The sequence below is a fragment of the Pollachius pollachius genome (genome assembly GCF_949987615.1).
Source record: "Pollachius pollachius genome assembly, chromosome: 7".
Classification (NCBI taxonomy): domain Eukaryota; kingdom Metazoa; phylum Chordata; class Actinopteri; order Gadiformes; family Gadidae; genus Pollachius; species Pollachius pollachius.
Window position 1 is genome coordinate 25,719,347 of NC_136940.1, and position 17,117 is coordinate 25,736,463.

General features: G+C 45.1%; 1 protein-coding gene across 4 annotated transcripts; it reads right to left on the reverse strand.

Annotated features, from left to right (window-relative positions):
* On the reverse strand, positions 1-16,497 carry fam102bb (family with sequence similarity 102 member Bb). 4 transcript variants are annotated; one of them, XM_079739180.1, is made up of 12 exons: positions 16,232-16,497; positions 11,835-11,955; positions 11,062-11,091; positions 10,705-10,821; positions 10,411-10,457; positions 8,841-8,935; positions 6,763-6,861; positions 6,350-6,442; positions 3,486-3,717; positions 2,879-3,015; positions 2,341-2,410; positions 1-1,909 (listed from the first exon to the last, which is right to left on the reverse strand). In XM_079739180.1, the coding sequence occupies exons 1-12, from the start codon at positions 16,375-16,377 to the stop codon at positions 1,867-1,869; spliced, it is 1,230 nt and encodes a 409-aa protein (XP_079595306.1). In that variant the 5' UTR covers positions 16,378-16,497; the 3' UTR covers positions 1-1,866. The 4 variants fall into 4 exon arrangements, with proteins under 4 accessions (XP_079595306.1, XP_079595309.1, XP_079595308.1 ...); XM_079739183.1 differs by lacking the exon at positions 16,232-16,497 and adding an exon at positions 12,125-12,332; XM_079739182.1 differs by lacking the exon at positions 16,232-16,497 and adding an exon at positions 12,052-12,332.
* Positions 16,498-17,117: the final 620 nt, after the last annotated feature.

Sequence of the window (17,117 nt, forward strand, 5' to 3'; positions counted from 1 at the left end):
CATGGTACACAACCAAAGCATACAGTAGTACACTTGTTAAAAGTAAGTAAAACGTTGGTCAAAAAGAACTTGCTCTGCGAAAGGGGAGAAACACCGACACTGTCGAGACAGCGAAGAACGCCACTTTACAGAAGAATACAGTTAACAGCTCCATTTATAAGCACAGCTTCACAGAAGAGAAGAAGCAACCATGTTTGTAACAACATGTTCAGTACCAGAATCAGCCCGTCTCCACGGGGACAACAAAACAAAAAAAGAAGTGATTAATTTTCCTTGATACAAACAACAATGTAATAACAGCAATCAGGCTCCGAGTGTTACTTGGTGAATATGCAACTCAGCGAATGTATCGGTGACATTTGCAAACACTAATGAATCTTGGGAGTACTTCAAATGCTGAACGGTTAAATCAAACAGGTTCCTTCCAACAAAAGGCATTTTTCAAACAAAGGATGGCACAGATGAGTGGATGAATTACAGAGGGTGGTCCTTTGACCGAAGCCCAGGGGAGAGGAGAAGGAGACGTCTACTGAAGACCATGGCCATCCAGAGTAGTAATATGCAACACAGCTTTCCCAACATACAAAAATATGGAGACACAAATGTACACATTTTACCACAACGTTAAGCGGGTTAAAGTACGACATTAATGACACTTTGTGCAGAGGGATTTAAATACGTTAAATACGTAAATCGTGGTTATGGTTGGGGCTTGTATAGCAGCCCCTGCTATGGCTTTGTCACAGGGGACAGGGGACAACATGTCTGCAAGAGCAGGCCCAACGAGGCGGTGTCGGGTTGTTCCACAGACGTGACCCCTTAATCTTGTAGCTTATAAATGTGGCTTGTTTGGGAGGAGCACAAAAACAAAATAACGAGAATAATGGATTGTGGTTTTTAGCAACACATGCTAATGTAGTGCTGCTGTGGCGCTTCACTATGAGACGTCTTTATTACGGGGAGTCGTGTGTCACTCATTTATGACAACGGAAGCGGACTATTTCACGAGTCCTCGTCTGAGTACAGACCACAGTCAAAACTAAACCGCTGCCGGGATGTGTGAGACACAAAGCTTTACTAGCATCATCAGTGTCAAGTCACCAGAGAACAACTAAACAGTGGTCTTACCATAATGGAGGCGGCTTACTGCAAGACATCACCATGTGTCAGAACACCAACGCGAGCGTGGCGGGAGGGCATACAACTTCCAAGCAGCGTACAGATGAATATAAAATATACTATGTTTTTTTTCTTATTTAAACGCTAGTCCAGAGACGTCACTGTGCCAAAATAAAAGCATGGACGGCTTATGGAATGTATTGTGAGGGGCATGGGATACTGCCGTCTATTGATGGACCCCCCCCCCCCCCCCACTACTGACGCCTGGCTCCAGAAGTGGGGAAAAGAGGGAAACCGTCTAATTGGTGCTCATATGAAAAGGTGCGTGATATGAGAGATCTATTTTCATGGCCTTCAGCGGTCATACATTTGGTAGGATTCAATCTGCTAAAATATATTGGCGGATAAACATTTAGGTGGCCCCACCCCTTACAACCGACCCAGGATCTCCAGCCTCTGCTTGACCACCAGGGGGCACTGTCGCAGTGGGCCTCTGCGTTCTGCTTGACCACCAGGGGGCACTGTCGCAGTGGGCCTCTGCGTTCTGCTTGACCACCAGGGGGCACTGTCGCAGTGGGCCTCTGCGTTCTGCTTGACCACCAGGGGGCACTGTCGCAGTGCGCCTCTGCTGGTCATTTTGAATAGAAGACAAAGCAAGGTGTTGCTCAGATATGTGTGTGTGTGTGTGTGTGTGTGTGTGTTGGTAGTAAGACAGCGCTACTGTTCCTGGGGCGGTGGACGATTGGCTCAACGTTTGATGACCACCTGCTCGTACGCTCCGGCTCCGACCCTGTGAGGGGGAGGGGGGGGGGGGGGAGAGGGGGAGGGGTAAAGGGCAATTAGCCACCGTGGAACAGAGGCTCACAATGCAGGCTACTGTTCTCTCTCCCGGGAACAAAAGAGTACAGTACGCACAACTACATTCAATGCAAAACGTCAGCTGCTTGGGAACGGAAGAGCAAAAACATGGGTTCAGAGCGACTTCGATCTTTTTTCATGAAAATATGCTTATAGTTTGTTTGCCACAACGCAAATGACACAGCTAAGACTGTAGTTTCTTGGACAGCTAATACTATAGTTAGGCGACAGTTAAGACTAGTTACTTGACAGCTAGGTCTTAGCTCTAACGCTTGGTCTCAATGCACCATATTGACAATGTGGGAGAGAGGGAGGTGGGGGGGAGAGTGATAATTGCCCCCTACTGAGCACTGCCCCACTCACCTGGTGGGCAGGTGATGACTTCCGAGGGCCGTGCTTCCTCCCGGCCCCACGAAAAGACGCAGGCCTTCTTCTGAAAGAGAGGAGACAATAGTTCAGAGCCCAATTCGGTTAGTGGAGAGTGGAAGCGCATCGGGTCTTCAGGAGCAGCTGGTTGCCAGGCGATCTAAAAATAACCCCCGTATTGACGGCGGCACAACTCCCTATTCGTCAGTGATGGGAGACTTCTGCGAGAGAGAGAGGCTGCGTCGGGATTGGCCGATTTCCAGAGGACACAGTGACATGTAGCATTAGCCTGCAGTGTTGCCAGATTGGGTGGGAAATCTGGCCCAATCTGGCAACAGTGGTAGCCTGACAGGCAGCAGACAGACCTATCCTTGTTCAGCACCAGAGACACAGCTTTGGCTATCATCCCTTACTTAATGGCTTTATTAAGTTGGCGAATATCTGCAAATTAAAAGACATACGTAACATTCCTGCATTGGAATACCTCCAAACGACTGGGCCTGTGTTCTCTGTGTTGGACGGAGTTGTGAGTTACCCTCAGCGCTGGAGTCCAGCAGGCCGGGGGTGAAGTCCTGCCCCTGGAGGATCTTCTCCACCACGTCGTCCGCGTCCACCCGGGTGTCGTCCATCCTCTTCAGCTGGGACTCTATGGAGTCCTGCTTCACCGGGTGTCTGCTCGGGGGAGGGGGGGGGGAACACGCTGCTGTAGCCATAGCTCCACAATAGAGAGTGTGTGCGTTTGATAGATATAGATATATTACACCACCAGGTGTGAGTGTGTTAGGCCACTACAAGCCGTCTTGAAAACCGGCCTCTCCTTCTTACCAAGTGGGCGTGTCCACCTAGATGTGCGCTGGATAGATCAGTCTACCGGCCTACCCAGTGGACTAGCAAACGTCCCTTATCTATCCAGCCCAGATCTAGGTGGACACGCCCACTAGTGATGTCATACCGGGCAGATTTTTCAAACGGCTTGTAAGGGCTAATCACACTCACACCTGGTGGTATAACAGGTCCCCTTTAAATACTATCCAAGAAGACAACAAGGATTCATTCATTTTAATGTAGTTTGATTATCTTTACACAGGAGTCTCTCTCCTGCCCCCAGAGCATCCATCCCCCTCACGGCGAGCACCACCCACCTGTTGAGGCGCTCACAGGACGAGGCGCTGCGGACCGGGGTGGCTCCCCCCGGGGTGCTGGAGGGGGGAGGCAGGGCGGGGTGCTCGGGCAGGGCGGGGCAGGGCCTGCCCTCCCGGTCGTCGGCGGGCTCCGGGATGCTGCCGATGCCCGTGGAGGCGCTGCCCACCGAGTGGTTCCGGCGGTGGTTGAACTCCGACAGGCTGGAGGAGCGGGAGTGGCCCGTGCTGTAGCCTGCAGGGGAACAACAAGGGGGCTTGGTCAGAGCGCGTCTGAGAGGGGCCCGTGCTGTAGCCTGCAGGGGAACAACAAGGGGGCTTGGTCAGAGCGCGTCTGAGAGGGGCCCGTGCTGCAAGCTAGAGCTGGGCCATTAATCCATTTTTAAAGAGTAAAATATCAACATGGCAGCATGCGCTGAAAAAAGTGAGTGTGTAGAGTTTGCCTAAAGTCTGGTAACCAAAAGCAGCAGCACATCACATTTATTCCAACATCTAACACTGAGGCACGCAGCAGAGTGGGAGATGTGTGTTATTTATTTTGCTTTTGTTAATCATTGCTATTCTTCAAATAAAATACTTACTTAAAATATATATTTGTCATTTATATAAAAAAATAAAAATTGATTAAAATCGTTAATCGGGTTTGGTTTGAAAATATCAGAGATTTTATTTTTAGTTCAATTTGCCCAGCCCTACTACACGCCGTCAATTGTTATTCTCTATATGCTTATGGAAAAAATCCAATTGTAGGAAAAATGTAAGTTTGAACGGTTAATATTCACATGTCAGAAGTCTTGATTTGAGAGTACAAGCAATCATCCGTATTTATATGGGAAAGAAATTTACAGCACACCTCTTTCAGTATACATTAAGGTATACTTTATCTTTATCTTATCCCTTCAGATTAGGTAGTACGTCAAACAGATTAGGTCGCTTGTCTTCTTCAAGCACATAATACTAATAATAAAAAATTCATGAACCTAGTAGTGTAGTTATTGGAATGCCTTTACAGGCTTTACTACAGCCTCCTCGGCCCTCTATAATAACACAGGGATTTGATCCGCCTGGAACGGCAGATTGGTTGGTAAAGATCTGAGCATTTCTCATTGATGGATTGTAATTGGAAAAGGAGGACAGCTCAATCCCTGCCCTATCCTCTCTTCTAAGGTTCCCATCCATCAGTGGTGGAGCTGGAGCTCTCCATGTCTCAAAGAGCTGGCTATCATTTGGTTTCGTTGTGAAACACTTCAATGTCTACTGTTGTGTAACACTTAATGAACAGAACAGTCCAAACCAGTACCAGTACTTGGTATCAATCCTCCATGGCGATACAAGGCCTGGATACAATTAAATGACCAAAGGAAAACGCCTTCAAAATGATTGTTTTCATTTCAAGAACGACCCACACACCCACACTAGAGAAAGTGATCAAACCACCAGCCGAGGACCCAAAGGAGGTCTGGCGAGGGAGTGGCCGGCCTGCTCGGTACAGACTGAGGTGGAAACCGGAGAAGGGCAACAGAGGACAGCCGCGGAAAGACGGTAAACAGGAAAACCCCCTCACCCCACCACCCCCACCGGCCTTCAAATACCATCAGAATCACCTGGTGCGATTCAGCCATCGGTGGTCTTTCAACACACGGATCCCCCGGGTCTGAAGCATAAAAGGGGAACTCCAGCGGTTAAACACTTTCAGGGTCCCTTAGGGGAACTAGGGAAGGGTTTCAACATGTGTGTTATGCCGTTTAGAATAGGAAGGACACGTTTTGCATCACTTTTGTGCGACGTTAGGTGGCGAAGGTATACTGTGTTTTGACGACAAGCTGATTTGGGGATAATAAAAATGAGTATGTGCTACACGTGAACCTCCTAAGATGGGGCAATTTGATCGGGATATTGGGCAATACCCATGATTGAAATCTCAAACTTGGGATATAGCTTGACGGTCGTCTCGTCATGTTAATAAAAACAAATAAATCCCGGCAAAAAGTGTTATCTTGTTTATTTTTGTTCACGTGTAGTATATCCGAAAACAATTATTCAATAATTGGGTAACACTTTATAATAAGGTGCCATAATAAATAGCAAACTAGTCATTACCTAACCCTTTGTTAATATTTGTTAATTGTTACTAAAATATCTATTTGGCACAAGTTAATAGTTTTTTTTCACTGACCACCGAGTGTCACTGGTTAGGGTTAGGGTTGTGCGTTAGGGTTAGGGCCGTGTGTTAGGGTTAGGGCCGGGTGTTAGGGTTAGGGATAGGGTCGTGTGTTAGGGTTGGGTTAGGGTTATGCAAACTAATATTTCATTAATGATGAAAAAACTATTAACTTTAGTAACAATTAACAAATATTAACAAAGGGTTAGGTAATGACTAGTTTGCTATTTATTATGGCACCTTATCATAAAGTGTTACCAATAATTGTTAAATGCATCATAATACAACGACGCCATTGTTGAGCCTCACTACAGCTGAGACGTGGCCGTGGATGTAGGGCACCGCCGGCCGACACTCAGTCACATAGCGAGGCCAGAGGGCGAGGGGGGCACCGGATGGAGGTCCCCCCAATGCGTCCAGTCCATGGGACGCTCCTGTCCGTTCGTTTGCAGGCAGTGCCTCGGCTGCATCCACAGCTCATAGTCAAAATGCCGTTCCTTCTACAGGCCGACGACGCAGCGAAGGGATGCAAAACGTCTAATAGGTGGCAGCCAGTGTGCAACACACTTTATCACACCGATTATTTGGGAAAGTGGCACACAATTTGTTTCCCTCTTCCCCCCTACCCCCAAGGGGTCCCCAATGTGTGTAGTGCCCCGTTACGTCTGTCGTGTTTCATTCATTAAGACGCCTCCGTATGTCTTACCGTTTGAGTGCACCCTAAAACACACTGGACGCTGCACCCCATGAAAACAACCTGGTGAACCCGTGCTGCCCGGGGGTAAAAGCTGAGCAGGCTCTGCAGGAGGCACAGGTATGAGACAGCCTGGGTTCAATGGATCGCACGTTGCACAATTATCGGGCATTCGATTGGATCATCAAAATATTCTGTCACTAGAACATAATCATCCACACCAACATGACGCATGGAAGCACATTCACGCAAATTAATCCTCATCATAAAGGAATTGGAAACATGAACACAAGAGTCAAATTGAGCCAGCGACATGTACGAGTCCAGGGGGACTCTGTTGGGGTCACGGTGAGGAAGGGTCGGGTGGGACTCCGTTGGGGTGACGGTGAGGAAGGGTCCAGGGGGACTGATGGTGAGTGGGCTACCTGAGAGCTTGGACTGCTGGCTGGCGTAGCTGGAGGTCCTGGAGTGTCCGCAGCCGGCAAGCTCCTCGGGGACGGAGCTGCACCTCCCCTCGCGGACCTCTGCAGGGGGTCACACCCCATCGTCAATTTAATACGTTTCGCATGTATTTACCTGTATGTCAATTATGGCACCCACTGCACTCCTGACCGTCCCTGGAAGGACGGACCCCCTACCATGCGTTTCTTATCAAGATTTCTTCCTTGCTGATTCAAGGGAGCTTCGTCCTGCCCTTGTGGGGGCTTGGGTAAAGGGGGATGTGGGGATTAAGGGCTATACAAATACAATTTGATTGAACACACAACAGGACCGGTGGGCCCCGATCGGGACCCCCACGCGCTGCTGAACCGGGTCTGTGCTCCATCCTTCCACCCCATGTTAAGGCCTCTGCCAACCTTGCCAATTTAAAAACCTACCTTTTCTTTCTTACTTTTAAAAACCCTTAACACCCCCTCTCCCTTCCCCATTGTTTTTCCTTTTTTTAACTTTGTTTGGATTCTTACTACTTTTTATTTTGTTTACTCTATTTTACTACTTATGTTCTTTATAAGTAAAATTGACTTGACTTGACTTAGATTTGAATTCGGAAACAGCTCGTTGGTTCACTGTTCAGAAGTCGCTGACGGTTGAATGGAGGCCGATTTGCCCGGTCCAGAGAGGCTCAGACTTCATCTAGCGTCTGAAAGGACCCGAGGTCACTTCATGGCCATGGAGGCTCTTCTCCTGTTGCAGTCGACCCCGTGGAATAAGTGATACTGTGAAAGCAGTATATGCAACATCCGTCTAGCATGCTGTCACTTTAGGTTGGTTTATAAGCTTTGAGATGGCAGCATCTAAAAAGGGGCACATTTGCACCCGCCAAATAACCCCCTCTCAACATCTAATCTATATCTGATGCTAGCAAATTTATCGACAACCATACATGCAATCTTCCTGCAAAATTACAAGGCACATGTACACACACACACACACAGCAGTGTGAAGGGACAAGTTTTAGTGAGGCATCACCACACGCCGACTCATACATAGTACATGCATTGTGCGCACACACACACAGACACACACACACAGAAACGCACACACTTCTATTTTTAAATCCAAGCCCGCCCTTGGGGTCAGAGCAGATTGCATGGTTTCTGAGAGCTAGTGTAAATTATAAATGACAGAACATAGCAAACCAACATGCATCTGAGGCCTTCAAGAGAGACAAGCGCAGAGCCCGCAAACATGATCAACTAATGGAAAGAGAGAGGGAGACGGGGAGCAGGAAGACATTGGGAATGATGAGGATATAGCACATTGCGCACACATATGTAAGCACTCAGTACAGTACACTGCACACAAGTACGTAAGCACTGTATCTCACAGACACAACGGACACAAAATCAATAGCAGTTCAGGTGAGTATAAGCTCTAAAACCAAAGAAGCCACTAACTGTCAATGTGTCAAAGCCCAATTGCAGAAGGTATTGCTGCGCTGAAGGATGACACAAACAGAACCACGACTGCAACAGGGGAACTGGCCACCACAGTTACATCAAATAATAGACTAAACTACTCAAGGATGGTTTCTCTTTCATCTGCAACAGCGGTTGCAACGGAAACAGAAAACAGAAAACTACTTGACAAATAAAAACTCTCAGCACTTTGGTAGAATTTTACAATCCTATAAATATGTGAAATTAAGAATGTTTCATCTGATTAGGGATCTTTTGACTGGGCTGTATTGCTCCTTAATCAATTAAGCCAGGACTATAAAAAGGAAGGATATAGCGGAACATGATTGTTTCTATAAATGGATATCATAAAAGCGTAAGTGTCGCATTGGCCCATCAGTGTACTAAGATGGAAGCAAAAAAACGACAAACTTCAGAAGCGCTCCCAAAATGATGTCATTTCCCTTGTGGCTTCTCTACTACCCAGTGCCATCAACACTAAAGCTCAGCAGATTCAAAGGGTCACCTTAATGGTATGTAACGGTGAGGGTTTCATTGCAGCTTGGTGGAGCAGATCATAAAGGAGAAAGCTATTGAAGTCTCACCAGGGCCAGCTTTCTGGGTGTCTCCCCCCTTCCTGTCCTCCATGAGACTCTCTGCGTCTCCTTGGATCCCGATCACAGTGGCCGTGGACGGGGGCCTAACACACACACACACACCCACACACAAACACATCGAAAAAGGAGAGGACACTAGACGTTAATAGGGGAAGGCGAAAGAAGTAATACACTGTTCACTAAGATTTAACAGACTCAGCGAAAACAGCTAAATGTTGTTTGCATGCACAAAAAAACACATGATCATGCAGGCTACCATATCATTTTTAGGTCATGTTTTGCCCTCTGGTGTGAACAATTTCTGTCCTGACTAGGGACGGCGAAAACGTAAAATATTTTTGACCGACCACCGAGCCTCATTAACCGGTTGAAACCGGTTAACCGATCAGATTAAAATGTGCTATTTGAAATAACAGCCATTTCGAGCCGTGCCAGCTGGCTGCTATTTCGTATCTCTGCTTATCTCTCTGCCATTCTGCCTCTGACTCACACACACACACTCTCCGAGAGGCAGTGGCTCCAACCGTTGCACGACCTGTGTTTGAATTGAAACACGAGCCATGCTTACTGCAAGTTGACCGTGTGTGGAGATCGGGCTCCAACGCCCACAATGGTCTGAGATGGCGTGGACCTCGTTGTGACCCGGCGCGGGATTCACCAGGGGCCAATCGGAAAAGGGCAGCGTTAGGAGCTCATTTTTAACATTGCCGCTGCTCATTTAAGAAAATGACAGCTCAGAAGAGTCGCCGCTTGTTTAGTTTGGAGACGGAAAAATTTAGTGTGGGGGATAATTTAAGTAGTAAAAAAAAAAAAATAGTGTGGGGGATAAGTTCCTTGCAGGTGTTTTTTTAAGTAAATAAATACATAAAAGCAGTGATATACTTTTGCCTCACACTACAGTCTGGAAACTCTTCTGCGTTATACAAAGTATTATTTAACATTCCCAGACGCCATGAGTGAAAAGTGCAACACCTCAGCCTAAAGAGTGATTTAGTGCGCTTATGACATTCTTGAAATAGCTTCACAACAAAGAACAGAAGACTACCAAAAAATTTGCATCTAAAAACCTCTTTCAGTTTAAATTGAGAATTTACGAAAGGTTCATACGACAGCACCAAACCAAGATTAATCACGCCTCACTCAGAAATGCAATCTCAGCCATGTTTTCTATCTTGCTCACAATAATATACAAGAGATGGTGTTTGGATTGGATTTGAGTATTTTCTGCCCTTTGAAAAGCCCCAATGATCAGATTAAGTTTATAGTCCTGGGTACAATTAAACACAGAAGTGTCATTTTCATAGCAGATCGTTGTTCCAAGGTTCAATAATTCCTTTAATCAATGCTACCTTCCATCTAGTTTTGCTCTTAACTTCCCAATCAAGCAGTGACTTAACTAAATACTCCTCATAACACAGCTGAATCTCCACTGGTTAACGGCAGGTCCAGTCTGCCAAACCAGTTCCACACAACCACATTCCCACTACATGAAAAACATGAAAAACATCCTTAGTTGCAGAATGATTCCTTCCTAGGATGAAAGGAGTGTTTTACTCACGTTTTAAAACAGGGGTCTCCGGACATGAGTTGTGTGCTGATGACAACCTAGGATAGAATATAATAAAATTAATGAATTAATCAAAAGGCTGCTCTTGTCGTATGTTGTAGTATACACAGATATTGCTATAATATTTTTTCTATTTGAGCTTTACATAGCTTTAATACAAACATCGAATTTCACGTTTGTGAATATATTTGTATGAATTAAAACATAATAATATTAATCATACATTCTAACAAGTGACAGTCAAACGTATCTTTGACGTTCCACCTTGCCTTCCACCAGCAGTACCTTGAGGATGGAGTTGTCTTGTCGAGTGTTTTTGGTATCGTAGCCTTCCAGAAGACATCGACGGGTCGTGCTTCCCGATCCCGCAAACTCTGCCAGATTCAGGTCGGCAAACCCCAGCTGGGGAGAGAGAGAGAGAGAGAGATTTGAACACATGTTTTATAATGATGTGGGAGGATGCAGAGAACACAGGACAGCTTTCCCACGATCATCCATCCATAATTAATGCAAATGAATAAGATATGATTTTGCAATTAGCCTGCTGGTTAGAGCTCCACGCCTTCTCTGCCCTGATGGCCAACCACCCTGTGTGTGTGTGTGTGTGTGTGTCAGTGTCTGTGTGTGTGTGTGTGTGTGTACCTTTGCATACGCCTTTCCACCTTTCAGCTCCTAGAAGAGATCATAAGAAAAAGAAAATGTCGCTGCTGTGTTTGCACATCACCTTCCTCATGACATTTGATACCCGCATGATTTCGAACCATGAGTTCACGTACCCGCACGCACAATGTGAGGGCTAGGCCTTACTCAGCATGGATAGCAGATCCCCCTTTACAATACGTCCATGGTTTACAACATGGAGTCATAAAATCCAATGCACTTTGGACGACCTTTAGGTCAACAAGCTACATTACACCTTCCATCGTGTCGAACCGACTTGTCCTTTTTATTGTACAGTAAGATAGGAAGGTATGGGAGATTCAAGATTCAAGATTCAAGAAAACTTTATTTATCCCCAGGGGGCAATTAAAGGTAAGGCACGTAGAGCCGACATAACAACAATGACAAACACGACTAAAAATAGATAAATAAATAAATAAATAAGTTATGGACAATAGAAATATATAAAAAAAACAGATATCTGCCAAGAATGTACAGAAAATAAACTAAACATAAACGTGCAATGGGGTAGATAGACAGGAAATATACATATATATATATATATATATGGTTCACAGCAAAGAGGGAAGACATGCAGCAAAAGGACCACGGGCAGGAATCAAACCCGGGTCGCTGCGGTCAGGACCGGGCCTTCATGGTACGCGTTCTACCCGGTGGACCACCGGGGGCGCCCTGCAACCTAAAGCCCGGTGCGGCGGGTATGAGCTGGGAGGAGGCGGCCTGGGCTGCTTTACTTTTCTGACCGACACGCGACACACGCAGGGGTCCAGGATGCCGGTAGCCGCGCTGGCACTCATCTTGCAGGGGAAGGAGAGCCGCTTCTTCCAGTGGACGCAGTTGGCCTGCACCGCCTCCCTGCAGGGCCCGGCACAAAGGACACAGGACACGGGTTAGGAGGACAACGGCGCTGTGGTACAGAAGCTCAGGAGGTAGAGCGGGTCGGCTGGTCACCGGAAGGTTGCTGGTTCGATCCCCGGCTCCTCCTAGCGGAGTGCCGAGGTGTCCCTGAGCGAGACGCCCTCACCCTGACTGCTCCCGACGAGCTGGCTGCCGTCTGCGTGGTTGAATGTGTGTATGTCAAATGCAAAATGTACAGAAAACCAGTCAAAGTATAGACTATAGACACATGGCGGTATGGAAAGTGACAGACACCAGTGCCTCTTTAGCCCAAATGTGCCTCAAAGACGGCTGCTAAATAGTTCCTGTGTATTATAAAAGACCCTACTTCTTGAATAAAAACACCCCCCCCCAAAAGACTGGTCTTATCTAGCTTCATGGATCGTAGCAGAGACAATGTTTGGCTGCCATTTCCTGTGTGGCACAGTGCATGACGCTCTCATTCTTGGTTTGGGGTTTTTGATTTCCTCTAAAAGCTACAACCACAGGATATGAATACGGACGTCACGAGTCTGGAGGCTTCAGTACCCACTGCTTCAGGTAACTGCTGCTGCAGGCAATAATATCCAAACCAATGCGAGTCCATTGTACTTGTTTAGCCGTGGGGGGGGGGGTTAAGAACACTGAAACAGCTCCATTGTAATCAGAGGATGAACATCTTTTTTACTACTGCCTACTTCTCACTCCCCCCTGACCCAATAAGCTTTATACACTAGCATTCCCACTATGATTTCCCCTTCCAGTACCACTCATAGAACGTTGCCTTACAGAGATCCTGCTGTCTGTCCAGCAAGACTGAAAATCTTCCCATCCTGTATAAGAGCATTGACGTCGATGCTATGTCAACATTTAACACTGATTGCTTTCAAATTGAATGCAACATCAATGAAAATGTTCTTAATTGATAGTGTGCTTACAATACAGACACCAAGCCATCAGCAGATACTTCTACTTATATTTTGACAATGTGGGGTTTAGTTCTAACCAAATCTTTTAAGTCTCGAAGGTTGTCATGTCCACCCGCCATGTTGGAAGCAGGGCAAAGAGCAATGTCGAAGTTAAATGTTTCGGAACATAGAGTTCTATAACATTATTGGTCTTATCATTATATCCTGTACATATGAAATTAGAGAGGCATCTGTATTTGTGGACGATTTGAATTACTACAAGCTGGCAGTGAAATGGTTTCCCTAAGATTTCCACATTTGATCACTTATAAACACGAAAACTCAGACTCTGGACAAGGCCACATTTCAGCATTTAATCTCAATAAAATAAGCAAATCCCTAATAAAATAAAACTGATATCAGAATATCGGGATTCTTTTATATAGTCCATTTAACCAGTTCCAATCGATTTACTGCAAAAGATGTAGTTGTGTTTCATTTCTAGTGTTTTATTTAAAAACTGATGGCAAATTCATCATCCTGTGAAACCATCTGGGAGAGGAGGGTGGTGCATGGTTTAAACATAACCGCTGATTCAAGTCAAGATCCTGCACCCCACCTATTCAATACGTGTGTTTGGGTGTGTGTGTGTGTGTGTGTGTGTGTGTGTGTGTGTGTGTGTGTGTGTGTGTGTGTGTGTGTGTGTGTGTGTGTGTGTGTGTGTCTATAAGAAAGAGAGAACAGCTATTCCTTAAGATGAAGGTTAGTGCCAAACAGAGCTGTATGCAAGAGAGGCCGATCAAGAGAGAAAGCAAAAGGAGAGGAAAATAGAGCATGAGAATGTGACTAGCATTCCGACCATCCAGATGGCCTTTCATCTAACCCCCACCACCACCACCACTACCACCACCACTGCTTCATACACACCTCCTTCTCCCAATACTATTCCGGATTGTCAGAATGGGATAAAAAGAGGTTATTTATAAATCTAAAAAAATCCATGTTAAACAATGCAGACAGAGATAAGAGATAAAGATAGAGAGATAGATATAACAGAGATAGTGGTGCTCCCATAGAGTGTCCTCTTTACAGTCATCGTATTAAACTCACTGTATATTAGATAAGCAGTTCTGATTGGCCAAACCTATCGGGACGGGGGCCAGAAGCAAATAAAACATGAGCTTACAGATCTGTCTGGTTTCCAGGATAGGTGTAACCCATCAAAAGGTGCCCATTTTTCCCGTCTCACTGTGACCCAGGATCTCTGAAGGTTTTCTATTATGTCATCCTGCCTTGCCGCTGTGGAACTTTGATGCTACATTTTACTAGGGAGGGAAATGTGTCTCCCAGGCAGAAGTCCTGCCAAAAGATAAAACAGCGCGTGCTTCACTGGTGTGACTCATGGCTAGAGTGAAATATCGACTCTTTTGAAGGTTGGAGCTGAATGATTGAATACTTGGGAAATGTTCAAGAAGACAGAGAAAGAGCAGCTTGGTTTCAACTATGGATTAACACAATGATTTAGAGAGCCACTGATCTCACAATCAACTAAACTGGGATCAAACCAACACTGTGCATGTTTCAGGGTTTGTTGTCAAGAATACAGAAACACATGGGTCGCCCGCTTGATGACTCAATAACTCGTCAACGCAAGGGAGTGTGAAAAATCATGAAAATTCAAGGAAATGTGTCAGATCAAATTAACATGAGCCTATGGATTATGACCATGAATTTTGAGATAAAGTGGATGCTGGCTGGGGTCTAAAGTACAAGGCCTTCCTGTCGGATGTGAACCTCAGTGAGGAGGCAGTGTGGTGTCGATTTCTAGGAGCTGGCCGATTCCCCAAGTGAAGATCTGTCTCCCACCCACTCTCCATTCTGCTTCCAGTCTGCTGCAGTTACTCCCTCTGCCTCCCTCGGTCTTTGGCCGTACAACTTCAAAATAAAATGTTTCTATTGATTTCATTATGCTGGAAATTCTAGTAAAACTATGGAATAGAGATCATGTATTCCCAGAAAAGCGTTTGCGGGCATAATGCGCTAAAATGTCTCTGAAATGTTTTTTGAAAAGTAATATACACATTACTTTAGTAACCACTATACTATGTTGGTCAGAAAAATGTGTACATTTCTAATAACAATTATAAGAGAGCAAACGGAGGAACTGACTATGTCTAAATACAAATTTTTCCAACCCTGACTAGAAATAGCAAGTAATATGAAACCTGGATGTTTGTCAAAGACAAGGCTCAGAGGCATAGTTCAGGCTCAAAAGTGCACTATCATCCTTGTGAATGCGACAAATATCAACATTAGACAGCAGGTCTGCTTTGAGAAAGGTCTACTCGAGAAATGATTAGTTTTCGAACAATTTTGTTTCATAATAGATTTATATACAATTCGGATATGAAGTATGATGGCTTTAACACCAAATGACAGCAATGCCCAGGCTGAAACACTGAGGATGAACCCCAGACTGTTAATAAATAGGGTTACTGAGTATAATGGCAACAGTGTATGACTGGAAACGGTCTCTGAAACCGTATAGCCTTAGCTTGTGGAATTTGCACTAGTTCACCATACAATTCTCAGTGTCTGCAGACCAGCTAATTTCAAATAATGAGCAAAGTGATAATGAACTGAAACTCCATTGATGAACTATCAGCATTATCATGAACTAAATATTTAACAGTTAATTTAATTAACTTGAATTAAACGACATGCAGACCTGGACGAGACCAACATGATGTAGCCTACACCTGCTGCTCATACTGCCTATAACAATGCACTGTTAATGTTAACGATACACTGTTATAGCGATGTTATTACTAATGCTATGGTAATATTAGACGTCGTGGTCTATGCAAGGGAGTTAATGAAACTGGAAGTGAAAGACAATAAAACCCTCATAGCCATTGGGCTAGGTGTTAGCTCTGAATCTATGGAGATGAAGGACTTGATGGAAGGAGCACAAAATTGAATTTGCAAATCACATCCAAGAGTTTGGACAAGAACAACGATAGTAAAGAGATATCACAGCATTACAGTAACGTCAACTGGTCTGGGTATCAGAACATGGGTAAATAATTGTACTTTGTCCAATATACAGTATATAATACTCACATTCTCCAAACTACACTGCCACATTATAATGGAAAATCAATCCTATCCTGTTATCTCCTCCTGTGATGCTGTGAGAACAGCTGATCAGCGGTACTCTCCTCACAGCCATTCGGCTTGGTTTCAGCTCTGAGGCTAGACGACAGGGTAAACATTCTAACTCTGATATTGTAATATATAATATAATATGGTTATGCAATGAAAGGTAGGACCCTGGTTCTCCTCACCGGGACGACTCCTCGGAGAAGCCCCCGTCCAGCAGCCGGACCTTGCAGAACAGAACGCCGTTCACGAAGGGGACCGACGACAGCTCGTCCAGTTCGAAGTCCACCTTGAACTTGAATTTCTTCTTCTTCATCATCATGAAATCCATACAAGGTTTACTTGATGTGTCGAGAGGGTCGTGTTACCTCTGCGGTTGTATGCATTACAGCCCCATTGTGTTTTAATCTACGGTGTGCAGAGATTGAACCGAACTGCCCACGAAGACCACAGCGAGAGCTCCCGGGATGAGGCAGTGTTGCCAGATTGGGCCCAATTTCCCGCCCAATATTGGCGGGAAAACGGCCAAATATCGGGCCCAATCTGGCAATACTGGGAGGGGGACGACCACATCCGTTGTCTTCCTTTTAAAATAAAAGCGAACTTTGTTATGGTTTAAAGAGTGAGACATTCACCACTGCTAGGATTGGGTTTTGCTATATATTTTATTATGTATCTTTAGGTAGCTTTGTGCAAATGTATTGCCATTTCTTTGTTAGTCTGTCGACTTTCATTCATTCATTCTATTTTATTTTTTTTTTATTTGGGAATCTACCCACACAATAATAACAATCAAATCCCCAATTCAATCTATTGGTAAATGTCGCACACCGAAGCAAGTACTAAGGAGCAGTTTGTGCAAAGAAACTTCACATTTCATATTTTTACTTTGAAAAAAAGGGCGGGGCAAGCGATTGTTTACAAACGTCACATTCTCGCGTCTCTTTCGCCCTCTGTTGGCCAAAGAATAAAGACAATTAATGAATTAATTAATTAATAACGACGAGGTTCGTTCTCCGTCGTAGGCTTTTTGCCTCATCATTTTGTTAACAGTGTCATCAGCTAATACTG